This window comes from Archocentrus centrarchus, chromosome 5 (assembly GCF_007364275.1).
Source record: "Archocentrus centrarchus isolate MPI-CPG fArcCen1 chromosome 5, fArcCen1, whole genome shotgun sequence".
Lineage (NCBI taxonomy): Eukaryota > Metazoa > Chordata > Actinopteri > Cichliformes > Cichlidae > Archocentrus > Archocentrus centrarchus.
Genome location: NC_044350.1, coordinates 10,524,653 through 10,538,205, shown reverse-complemented (window position 1 = coordinate 10,538,205; position 13,553 = coordinate 10,524,653). Strand labels below are relative to the sequence as shown.

The 13,553-nt window shown below is 41.1% G+C and overlaps 1 protein-coding gene across 1 annotated transcript in view; it reads right to left on the bottom strand.

Moving 5' to 3' along the window:
* Window positions 1-13,553, bottom strand: part of rhobtb3 (Rho related BTB domain containing 3) — a 32,122-nt gene that overhangs the window by 14,470 nt on the left and 4,099 nt on the right. The window contains exons 4-7 of the mRNA XM_030730244.1: window positions 13,389-13,546; window positions 12,968-13,076; window positions 10,223-10,418; window positions 9,885-10,081 (exon numbers count right to left, since the gene is read on the bottom strand). Coding sequence (XP_030586104.1) covers window positions 9,885-10,081; window positions 10,223-10,418; window positions 12,968-13,076; window positions 13,389-13,546 — 660 coding nt within the window. The remainder of the gene's footprint in view (window positions 1-9,884; window positions 10,082-10,222; window positions 10,419-12,967; window positions 13,077-13,388; window positions 13,547-13,553) is intronic.

The following is a 13,553-nucleotide window of genomic DNA, read 5'->3' as shown; positions in this document are numbered from 1 at the left end:
ACTCCATAAATAACCTTACTGTCTGAAGAAGACTCCCCATTTACATGAATAAATTGGAGTCTATTAGATAAATATGATTCAAACCACTGCAGTGCAGTACCTTTAATACCTATAGTATGCTCTAATCTCTGTAATAAAATGTTATGGTCAACAGTATCAAAAGCTGCACTGAGGTCCAACAGGACAAGCACAGAGATGAGTCCACTGTCAGAGGCTGTAAGAAGAACTTCACTAATGCTGTTTCTGTACTGTGACGAATTCTGAAACCTGACTGAAACTCTTCAAATAAACTGTTCCTCTGCAGATGATCAGTTAGCTGTTTTACAACTACTCTTTCAAGAATCTTTGAGAGAAAAGGAAGGTTGGAGATTGGTCTATAATTAGCTAAGACAGCTGGGTCAAGTGATGGCTTTTTAAGTAGAGGTTTAATTACAACCACCTTGAAGGTCTGTGGTACATAGCCAACTAATAAAGACTGATTGATCTTTTTTAACCAGCACGGTGGAGTAGTGGTTAGCACTGCTGCCTCACAGTTAGAATACCATCTGGAAGGCCTGGGTTCGATTCCACCTTGGCCCAGGCCTCTCCCTCTCTCTGTGTGGAGTTTGCATGTTCTCCCCGTGCTTGCGTGGGTTTCCTCTGGGTACTCCGGTTTCCTCCCACATTCCAAAGACATGCACTTACTGGGGTTAGGTTAATTGGCTAATCTAAATTGCCCATAGGTGTGAATGAGAGCATGAATGTGAGTGTGAAAGGTCGTCTGTCCCTCTGTGTTGGCCCTGCAACAGGCTGGCGACTTGTTCAGGGTGTACCCTGCCTCTCGCCCTATGACAGCTGGGATAGGCTCCAGCCCCCCCGCGACCCTTAACAGGATGTGCGTAAGCGGATGGATGATCTTTTTTAAGATTGAAGCATCAATAATTGGAAAGACTTCTTTGAACAGTCTAGTAGGAATGGGATCTAATAAACATGTTGTTGGTTTGGAGGAAGTAACTATTGAAGTTAACTCAGAAAGATCAACTGGAGCAAAAGAGTCTAAACAAATACCAGCAGTGCTGAAAGCAGCCGAACATGAAGAATAATCTTTGAGATGGTTATGAATAATTTTTTCTCTAATGTCTAAAATTTTATTTGTAAAGAAATCCATGAAGTCACTACTAGTTAAAGTGAAAGGAATACTCGGCTCTACAGAGCTCTGACTCTTTGTCAGCCTGGCTACAGTGCTGAAAACAAACCTGGGGTTGTTCTTATTTTCTTCAATTAATGATGAATAGTAAGATGTCCTAGCTTTACGGAGGGCTTTTTTATAGAGCAACAAACTCTTTTTCCAGGCTAAATGTGCATCTTCTAATTTAGTGAGACGCCGCCATTCCCTCTCCAGCTTTCGGGTTATCTGCTTTAAGCTGTGCGTTTGTGAATTATACCACGGAGTCAGGCACTTCTGATTTGAAGCTTTCCTTTTCAGAGGAGCCACAGTATCCAAAGTTATACGCAGTGAGGATGTAAAACTATTGACGAGATAATCGACCTCACTGGGAACAGAGTTTAGGTAGCTGCTCTGCACTGTGTTGGCACATGGCACTGAAGAGCATAACAATGAAGGAATTAGATCCTTAAACTTAGTTACAGCACTTTCAGAAAGACTTCTACTGTAATAAAACTTATTCCCCACTGCTGTGTAATCCACACAAATGACTAATAGGATAAAATTATTAAGTGATGACATTTTATATCTGAAAGGTTAACAGTGCAACACTTTTCTGACCTTTATTCAAGCCGTAACTCAGGAACAGAAATCAAGAAAGTGACTATCTTTTTGTCATGTACTGCTGTGTGCGGGGCAGATAAGGACCCCAATATGCAGACACCAGGGACAGACTTGAACTCAGAATCTCAGCTTTTCTTGCTGGAAAACACAGGGAAACTGAACTGGGCAGGGCCAGCAGTAAAAACTTAGTCATGGACAGAAAGGCATACAGCAGGAAACACTATGATGGGAGGAATGATGAGGACAAGGACACGAACAACAAGCAGGGGAAACTCAAGACTTAAATACATGAGGGCTGATGAGGGAAGCAGACACATCTGGGAAACACAGGTGAACAACATAATACTAATGACACAAAGTAAAACAGAACACAAGACACGGGGAACAGAAGACTCAAAATAAAACAGGAAACAACTAGACGGAGACAGGAACGCAGACTTGACATACAACACTGGGAAAAAACAAAACACAACCCAGAACAGAAACAAAGGAAGCTACAAAGGAAAAACACAGTTCAAAACTAAATACAAATAAGAATGCTGGGTCAAAGGACCCAGGACCACGACACTTTTACATTTAGTCATTTACTAAACTGGTGAAACCACCATAAAACTGTGGTGATTGGATCAATCTCCTGTACTAACAAACTGAAAATGTGTATGAAGCATCCACATTTAATAATTTCCATCCATCCATCACCACTGGTACTGGTACAGGAAACAAATAGCCTGTAGCAACAGGTCCAATGCCCCATACTCCTGACATACTCCCAACAGGACACCCTGAGGGACATGATCAAATGACCCCTAATGACGCCAAACTCCCACAGATCTACAGTTATCCTTGAGAGGGTAAAGTGCTGGTACATTAATCCATGACAAGGACAAAAACCTCATTGTTCCTCCTGGAACTGAGGTTCAGCTGATCAGTGGATTCTCCAGTACGCTAGCATAGACTTCCTTGGAGAGGCCCAGGAGCGTGATCCTTGATGTTGGAGCACACTCTCAGGTCCCCTTTGTTAAAAAGGTGACCCATCACCCCAGACCCTTGAGGAACACACACCTTTTCATCTAATTAAAGGTTTCTCTGCCTATGAGTGTGGTGAGACGTAAATGTAAACTGCTCCTTGGCAGAAGGAGCAGTTTACATTCTAGATATAGTCCATAATATAGCGATAAAAAAAAAACAAAAAAAACACTTTAACCAGAATACAGCATCAAGTCAACTAAACTTCTGGGATATTGATCTGGTGAGTTAAGTGGCAGAAGGAGTTGTGAATCAGTTTCAGCTGCTTTGGTGTTAATTAAATTAATAACAGGTGCACTAAAGGGGCAACAATGAGACAACTCCCACAACAGGAATGGTTTTACAGGTGGAGGCCACTGACATTGTTTCCCTCTTCATCTTTTCTGACTGTTCATTAGTTTTGCATTTGGCTAGTGTCAGTGTCACTACTGGTAACATGAGGCGATACCTGGACCCTACAGAGGCTGCACAGATAGACCAACTCCTCCAGGATGGTACATCAATGTGTCACTGCCAGAAGGTTTGCTGTGTCTCCCAGCACAGTCTCAGGAGCATAGAGGAGATTCCAGGAGAAAGGCAGTTACTCTAGGAGAGCTGGACAGGGCCGTAGATCTGCTCCTTTGTACAAGGAGGAATAGGATGAGCACTGCCAGAGCCCTACAAAATGATCTCCAGTAGGCCACTGGCTTGTCTGTTTGTCTGACCAAACAGTCAGAAACAGACTTTATCAGGTAGCCTGAGGGCTCAACGTCCTCTAGTTTTCACAGATGAGAGTAATTTCACCCTGAGCACATGTGACAGACTTGAAAGGGTCTAGAGAAACCATGAAGAGTGTTATGCTGCCTGTAACACTGTTCAGCATGAGCGGTTTGGGGGTGGGTCAGTGATGGTCTGGGGAGGCATATCCTCTACAGACTAGGCAACCTGGACTGCCATTAGGTGCCGGGATGAAATCCCTGGACCCATTGTCAGACCCTACGCTGGTGCAGTGGATCCTGGGTTCCCCCCTGATGCAAGACAATGCCCAGCCTCATGTGGTGAGAGTATGCAGGCAGTTCCTGCCGGATGATGGAATTGATACCACTGACTGGTCCCCACACTCGGCTGATCTCAATCCAATAAAACACCTCTGGGACATTATGTTTCAGTCTGTCTGACACCACCGGGTTGCACCTCAGACTGTGCAGGAGCTCAGTGATGTCCTGGTCCAGATCTGGAAGGAGATCCCCCAGGACACCATCCGTTGTTTCGTTAGGAGCCTGTCCTGATGTTGTCAGGCATGCTTACAAGCATGAATACAAATTACTGAATACCATTTTGAGTTGCTGCAATGAAATTTCAGCAAAATGGACTAGCCTGCTGCATCAATGTGTTCACTTTGATTTTTGGGGTGTTTTTGAATTCAGCCTCTATAGGTTCATAATTTTCATTTCTATCAAATGATGTGGCATCCTGTCACGATCCTGAGCTGGATAAGTGGTTATGAAAATGGATGCTAACGTGCTCACAAAGACTCGTATACTGATATTTAGAAGGTAACATTTACTATCTTAGGTTCGCATGCGTGTATACTCACATTTGCTAAATAGGACTAAACACAAAGTGCAGCTAAATCTGATGAAAATCTAATTTGCTTTTATGATAAAGACATATTGGACATTTTGACTTGTTGATGCCCAGTTTTCAATTAAAAGAAAAAGAAGCACTGACAAAAATGTTCAGTAGCTGCTGTAAACATCAGTGTGGCAGTAACAAGAAACACATGAAATTACTACAGTCACACTGAGTCAATATATGAAAACCCTGAATGTCTGCAAAAAAAATGATGGCAATGCATTCAGAAGTGTAGAGATATTTCAGCCTGGACCTAAGAGGTTAACTAACCAAACAAACAGAATAAACCAAAACATCCATAGCTACACCACTAGTGCTGCTTAAAATGACTGTTCAACAGTAAACAAGCATAACAGATTGTCAGGCTTTAATATACAGCGGTTTCTATTAAATGGGATGTAAAATATAATGACCTAATAATTAATAGCTCTGACATAAAGATAAATGTAAACATAAAAAGGAACAAAATAAAAAAAAATAATAATAAAATAAAATTCCTCATCCTGCTTCATTAGTGGAGACACATCTGGAGAAAACTGCTACATTTCAGTCCAGCATACTACCATCTTAAAGTGTAGATGCTTTATAAACACTGCACATTCCTGCAGCTTGATTGGGGTGGCGCACTCTGTCTCACTGGGACATAAACAGACTGTCGAGGAAAGAAGGGAGCTGGACTGGTCAGGATTTAGCTCATCATTAGCTCATAATGACGGTATTTGGGCTGATAGAGGGATTACCTCAACACACAGTGCCAGATAATGACACTGCATGGTGCAGACACCTCAGAAGCAGGGTGAGAGATTAGCTTGAGCGCTGTAGTGCTGATATATGATGCAACTGGACAGCAAAAAATTTTAACAGAATAGACAGGCAGAATGTGAAAAAGTAGACAAGCTGGGGAAGAAAAGATGCCTAAACAATTAAGAAAAAAATATTCTTCAGTCTTCATTCATTCATTCTTCATTTCTGGCTCTAAAATTTAACCTAACTTCTACTAAATTCCAGCAACACAGAAGCCAGCAAGGTCAGCAAATCTCATTTTTACTTCTTTTTTTTTCAGCAATGAGTTGCCCTAAAAAACAACTGGTCTGTGCTCTAAGTCCTGAGTGTCCTCAAACACACACACACACACACACATGTACGACATGTGCTAAACATGCACATACACACATAACAACCAAATGACAAATTCAATAGTAAAGCAGCACACTACACAAGGAGACAGAGTCTCACAGTGTTAACATCACACAAGCAAAGTCATGGCCTCTGTGACTGTCCATTCACACTCAAGTGACAAAAACCCCAAGACTGGAACAACACCATGGGTGTGACACTGTGTGTTTACTGATACATGATATATTGTTATGCAAATCAGCTCTGGTAAGCCAATAAAATAAGCGGCAACTGAGAAATGAGAGGAACTGAATCGCAGTCAAAAATATCTGTCCCATCTCTAGAAAGGCAAAGTACAGCTTGTTGTGGATTTACTGCAAATGAACAAATATTGGCTCACTGAGCTCTGAATGTTTCTGTGGAGAAAGAAGACACTCATTCACATCTGATTAGCCAATTCAAGAAAATACACTAGAACATGCACAGTATATGAGGTCAGCTGCCTTAAACATACAGTCAGTCCCACCATTTTGAAGGTTAACATTAGTCAATTTTTACACAAGACTTAACATCAGCTCCCTGCAGTCTTTTATAAAAACGGGGCATTCGTATTCCACTCGGCGCATGCACACATGCCTCTTCCCGCTATTCTCTCCGAGCAACACACACACACACACACACTAACGGTAGTGCTCAGCTTTTTACCATCACATTATCTGCAGATAAGAGCAGCACCTTACTCTCTTACCCCTCTAAATTTCTCCCTGGCCCCAGTTTTTCACTCCATACTGTCCTTCCTCCTCTCTTACTGTTCTAAACATAAATAAAAAGAATACACACACACACATACATATAGCCACAAACACATGAGGAGTATGCATGCATGCATGAATACACACACTGCCCTCCTCTTATTTCAACCGCTGGCTTTCTTATTCTTATTCATACAGTCACTCAGAGAGAGTCAGTGCCGTTGTGCCTGCTCTATAATCTTCTTCCCTTCTCCGCTTACCCTTCACCAGCTGCATACACTCCCAGCTTATGTGTTTGTGTGTCTACTTTTGCTGTTTATGTGTTTAGGTGTCAGAGCATCATTGCGACTCACATGCACGTTATGAATCAGATGTTTGCACAGCTTTTTTTGCCATAAGGATTTGTGCACGCCAGGCAGCCAGCGTTGAAGTGCCAGCTTGCAGGCACTGCGATCTGACATGCAGCAGGCACGGCACTGCAGACTCTAAGCTGTGGGAGCCAGAAGATTTTTATTATGCTGCTAAAGTTGACGAAAATATTGCATGCCTGTTTAACTAGGTTGGATGGGAGATGGGAGAGCTACAATGTCTACAGTGTCTCAGGTACATGTTTTCTGCCTGCATCCTTCGTCTGTGAGAACAAGCTAATATATGGCACTGTAAATTATACGAGACAGGTGCAGTTCATCATTTCTTCATGTAAATATAAGCCCCCGGGAACAAGTGACAGAGTCAGATTCTATTAAATAATCCCATTCACAATTAAAAGGATGTATCAATGTGCCAACTCTTCCGGTTGTCATTCCATAATGTTTAACAGACATGTGCTACGAGAGAGACAAAAGAGGCCTGATGGAGCCAAGTACAAATACAGGTCCAGAAAGCAGTGCGAGATCACACCACTGCAAACTGACTGATCAGGTCCTAGTTTAAAATACTACAGTTGCTTACTATTAAGTACTTTCAACTTGACTGATTTCAGTTCCTCAGTGTAATGGAACATTGGATACGACCCAGCAGCAGGCAAACTGCCTTCTGCTGCCACAGGACCATTAATCATCACATCTAAATTATTAGAAAAAGAGTAACTGCTTTTAGGGAATAGATTTCCCTTCCTGTGAATGTCAATCCAGCTCTGTTAGCTCTGGTTGTAATGTGCCTAATGTGTCTAAATTAGCAAAACAGGAAACGTCAAGGCAGCAGCACTGGCCTTGGCTAAATAAAAATATATCACCACAGTACTGCATTTATTAAATATGTCATAAATGTATATAATAGATCCAATAAAAAAAAAACAGAGCTGTAGAATTCAGTAGAAATTATTTAATTTTTCAAAGTGCACTTTCTCAAAATCATGTAGTCTAATGGGAGTGAAATGATTGAGTATTCTCCAGATGAAGCACTTTGTTTGGACTCCACTGTTGGGAGATGCTTTGTGTCTTTTCTGATTTCCAATTTCTATTTGGCACTTTTTGTAAATCCGTTCCTGCTGCCAGGATGTCCGTTTGGGCAACAAGATCCTGGTGAAATCACAGGCCTCTAATCGGTGGGGATGAGAGGCTCGTCTGTGGTTTATCCATTGTTGCAATTTAAGTTGGTCCAACTTTCAATACAGAAAGCAACACAAACTACACCACAGTATTTAGATTGCAGTGTAGTATAGCTGTTCTACATGACTTAAAAAAAATCCCATTTCATTCATTTTCACCCGCACTAGCAGCAGGGCTGGAGGGATGCCACTGTGGATCAGTTAACCACATTAGACCACAATGAAATAGAAACTACTGGATAAGTTTCCACTGAATTCTGAACAGACACTGATGATCCCCTGGCTTTCAAAAGCACAGGAAAAGCCAACCAAGAGATGCAGACTAAGAATCCCGTACACACAAAAACACCCAACCAATGATCCAATCAAGAACAACCCAGACTTTCTAATATTTCCAACGTTCGTTATATGAACTTTACTGTCTGCAAATAGCTCTCAAAACTATATCCATAATTTACTGAACAATTTCTGATGCATAAACTGGAAACCTCGCAGCTGTGAGGGGAAAACCCCTGCTCAGCGCAGCCACTCACATCCAGCCATCTGGTCAGCCAGCGAAATTTGGCCCCTGCTGACTTCTATTCTGTCTTTGGCCTGTGGTGATAATGCTGTGTGGTGTGGATCACGATCGACGGACAGTTGCATGTAAACCCAGTGGAGTTTTTAAATCAGATCATTTAAATAATTTTGAATTATTATGGTTTAGTAACAATTCGAATATTTTAATTGTTACTAAACCATAATAATTCAAAGAATGGACACAGTGACATCTTCAAGTTAAAAAAAAAAAAATCATAGAAAATGAAGTTTTAGAACACATCTGTTTGGATTTTGTCTTGAATTTGATTGACAGATGTGTTGACACAGACAACTGTCTGCTGGCCTCACCTCCACTAATTCAGGTCACCGAACTGGACCCATGTTGGTGCGGTTGATTCTTTTTGGAGTATTTTTAAGAGGATTATATGACAAACATTCAGCTTGCTGTGTGGTCCAGCCTATCCTAGATGTCTGTGCTTCAGTTTTAGTGAGTGAAATTCTAGCATTTTATTAATCTGCTACTTAGCACTAATTAGCACATGTCTGTATCTGAGCATTGCACTGTAACGGTTGAGGGATGCAACTTGCCAACCAGCATTAGATTATAACATAGCACTCCACCCTCTCCTCCAAATATGGTCTCCAGAAACGAATGGGTACGTCATGATAGCTGGGTCAATCTTTTATGTACAGACTACTGCTGCTTAGAGCATTTAAATAACACACAACTGTTTTCAAAACATAACAAATACATAATTAATTTACTAGACTTATTATCAGTGTTAGTCCTTATAAATAGCTTTTCTAACTAATGTAGGTCACTGTACATGTACAACAACAAACAATGCCCAATGATCCATCCAGCCATCCATTTTATTAACCAGTTCAGGGTGTTGGGGTAATGGAGCCTTTCTCAGCTGACACTGGGTGAAAGGCATTCAATGTAAGCAGAAAAAAACTTCTTTCTGTAAACCATTTAATTCCATGAACTTTGATTACTTTGATGCCTATATGCCTATATATTACCAACAATTCGGCAATATACCCAAATATTCACAGACTGAAAAATCAGTTCCTCGTGAGGAAAATTTATTTGAATGCTCCCACAAGTGAGTTCAGAAATTCAGATTACAGAACCTTTAGTTAGCTCAATGCATGACTGTAGACTCATGCTTTCCTTTCAGTTAGTACACCACATACAGTCTGGGATATCACACCGCTTCCCTCTCTTTAAGGAAAGACAAGTTTGTGGTGTAGCATTTCATTTTCTTGGACCTTAGAAACCATTAATCAACTAATCTGTAAAATAATCTCCATGATAGATGTCCTCCTTCGTGTATGGTTTTCATCACACTAGCAATCAGGTGAAGTTCTAAATGTAGCACCTTGCAAGCTTACCAATGGGTGTTAAAATGGTTAAATGGAGACGATAGCATTTTCTATAAAGACAAAAAACAGCAGATTTAGGAGGACAGCTGTATCTGCCACAGCTATGCTATGTCTGGGTGGTGGTTTTTACCTCTATAAATGAACATGAGAGTCTCCCACAAGCACATGCACAGGAGGGGGTCCTTCACTACCAAACGAGTGAGGCGTCCCGTCAAGTGTCCATCTGATCTTGGCATGTCATCAATAATACTCCCATCCCAGGTGGAAAGCAGAGAGTGGGGGCCTCCGTCACGCTCTCTGCAAACACACCGCGACTGTGGACGTTCCCTGTCCAACCAGAGATAGAAGAAAATGTTTCACAGTTAAAGAGAAGTTTGCAGGAATAATCGAGCTCTCGCTGGCTACAGACTCAGGTGGTGAAATTGCACATTGAGCCGCATGCTGTGAAGAGGTTAATATCTCTCCTACCTGGTCTTGGGCCCCAGGAGCAGCTGTCTGAAGTACGGGCTGACAGAGCACAGCACAGCGGCATGCGCCCAACCCAGCTCTTTCCCAGAATCCCCGGCATAGAAAGCCACATCGGCGAACTGCACGCCACGCTCCAACAACCACTGCATGTCCTGGGAGAAGCTGGACTCCTCCACTCTAATAGGGGGAAGACGAGCTGAACAGAAGTAAGAAGCAAACAAAAGAAGAGAGTGAAGGCGAACAGAGATAATGAGCAATTACAGCTGAAATTCACTTTGTCTCCATATCAAAGAATAACACATAAAATTTACCAGGTTTGTTATGTTCAAAGCCTCTCAGGAGTGTTTTAATACTGATATTTGAGGCACTCAGTTTTCCCTCAATCTACCTTGTTTACTTGTACTTGTGTTTTCTAGGTTTTTTTTGCCAATGAGTTTTGACAACTCAGAGAGGAACAGGGTGTATAGTGCAGGTCAAGGGAGTGATTTTTGACAGCAAAAGCACGGGGAGATTTTAAAGCCAAGAAAGAGAGAGCCAAGATAGGTCATGTTTTGTCCTTTCCTGCTCCTCATGTTTAAAGCACTGCTTCCAGGTACGTTTGTCTTTGCATTAATGACAGTCCTTAAAAGATGAAAGCTGCTCAAGGCTGCTGCAGAATTCTAGTCTAGTCTGGTCTGGTCAGAGACTGAAAAAGCACCAGAAGATGACCTTTATCGTTAACTTTTCGATTGTTTCAGTGATAAAACATTAAAAAGCAAAGCACATCCCAAAGCTTATTTGAAACAAGTCTAATAATTGAAGAGGAGACAGGAAAATAAAAACAAAACTGACAAATGATTTGCAGTGAACTGTGTGACAAAAGTGAAAACGCAGAAAAATGCAATGAAGAAAAGCAGAACAAAGCAGCTCTTAGACAAATGGGAGGAAAAACTGCGTGCTCAGTGATTCATGTATTCATGAAGTCAGATTAATAAAAAGTGAAAACGTGCCGAGCAGGGGAATAAAGAAGGCAGGGTGAGGGTGCTTCAGCTTCACTAATCATTGACCTATTATATTCCTATTGATGCTTAATGCTTAGTACACCTCTGTGGACCTCATCTCCTTTTTTTATGGGTGCTCTGTTTTAGCCATGAGAACTGTGTCATTTCTTAATCCCTGCATGTCATATTTAATGTAAGCGACACCGTAAAGGGAGCTCAGCAGTGTTAAACAGCCGCCAATAAATCCACAGGCTTTTGCTGCCATTTTTTTGGCAGGACTTAAAACTGTCAGTCAGATTTAAACACGCACAGCAGCAAACGGCTCGGATCAATATTTAACACAAGTTTAACAGTGTAGTTTGTGTTAAATATGTCCAGGTATTTTATATAAAAAAAACAAAAAGACTGTGCATGGTAAGAATGGCAGATGTAGCAGCAGGGAGACACAGGAGTGCAGCTCTGAATTCTAACCCCTTTACGGAGAACAGCACCGGACTATTTCATCTATTCGTGGTGTGGGAGTTGTTACTTTTAATTTCCTGGTTTCAAATTCCACGCACAGAAAGCTTTCAGTTTGTGGCAGCATCCAACAGTCAAGAATGGCAGCCAATTGCAGATTTAATCAGACTCTCTTTTATCCAATTAGGACAAAGAGCGTCAAAAAAGTAGAACATTAAGAGAAAGGAAAAGCTGCAGACATGCAGCCATCAAGCACTCCGGCTCAGTCGGTTTCTTTTTAAGCTTTACTACAGTAATCAAACTTACTGTGTCTAAGCTGTTTGCTGTGTGTCAGCCTTTCTGTGAGTTTTAGCCCCTTTTGATCATTTATCTCCTCATAATTAGTGTTCTTTTGCAGAATGTGATTGGATAAGAGGCAGTTTGATTAAGTCTGCAATAAATCCGCAAGTGCCTCAACGTTGCTGCTAAAAAAAAAAAGAAGAAGAGAGCTTTTAACATGAGTGGCTTTTTGCAGCTCAATTAAAAATTCATCTAAAATTCTGAATTTCAAATAGGCACACTAAGACTATATAACATCTTAAATAATTAGTCAACAATTAACTGGCAAGTTTCTGATTTATGATCGACTACTTGAGTCATTTTCTTGTCTCAGTGTCTCAAAGGGAAAGAACTGTCTGGTCTTTTTTTAATATCCCTGATGGGTCTCTCTAGATTTGTGAAGCTCATCACCATCTCCTTGACAATAACCATTAAGAAAATGGACAGATGAATGGAAAATATTGTGAATAATAAACTGTAATAACAGGCATGAAAATTAAAAACACATAACATAAAAGGGCCAGGGACTGAACTGACAGCATAAGAGTGCTTCAGTAACAGATGAGGTTAAAGAGTAATCCCACAGTCTCACAATAACAATCATTGAGCTGCCTCCACCAAAGGCAGGGAACTCAGCTGTTGCCGTTTCTTTTTGCTCAGGCTAAAATTGATTCAAATGTCAGTGAATAAAAGTAGTCTGCCTAGCTCTTTGTCTTTCCAGTTTGGAACAGAGCATATTGATCCACATAAAACCTTTGTGCTCAGCTCTTTTTATGGCTATGTAAGCTCAAGAGGTAACAATCCATCCAGTCCACTGAATGTCTCTAAACACCATAAAGAGGGCAAATTACAAAATACTATACTTACAAAATTAAAATGAAATAATAATAATAATAATAATAATAAAAATAGATAAAAATCAGCTTAAATTAATCAAAAATGGATGCATGTCAGAATCACTCATTGCTTGACATAGTATTCCTCTGACCTGGTTGTTCTAAGTGAGGGGGGCGAAGCTCATTCACTTTATTTCCTCGCCTCTTCTCTGGCCTCTCTTTGGCTTTGTGTTTCAGACACTGAATCATGAAGTACTCCAGCTAAACAACACAAAGAACACATTACAGACTCAGTACAAAAATAGTGATTTTTACATCATCAATTCTTCGCTTTGGAAATAACTTCCTGGAAAGACCAGCCTGTCATTCTCACTTCTACTAAGCACTGTATGTACTGTATCTGGAAAAGCAGAGTTCAAAAGAAATGAAGAGCGTGAGAAATTTAAAATCAGATGCGTGGAAAGGTATTTTTCTTTCTCTTTTGAAAATAATAACACTGGTCTTCTCTGGGGACGCTGGGTTAAAAACACACCCTAGCAACAACTTTGATTCCTGTGTTGCATCATCGCTTACCACACTGCCGAAATAGCGACCCACGAAAACGTGGTTGAGGGAGGGCAACTCCAGATAGGTGGCTCCCAGGTCCCGGGACAACTGCAAACCTTCACTGTGAGGTACGCAGCTGCTCCAGTCAGACGCACACAGTGGACATGTACAAGGAGGCCCTTCATCTGAAGA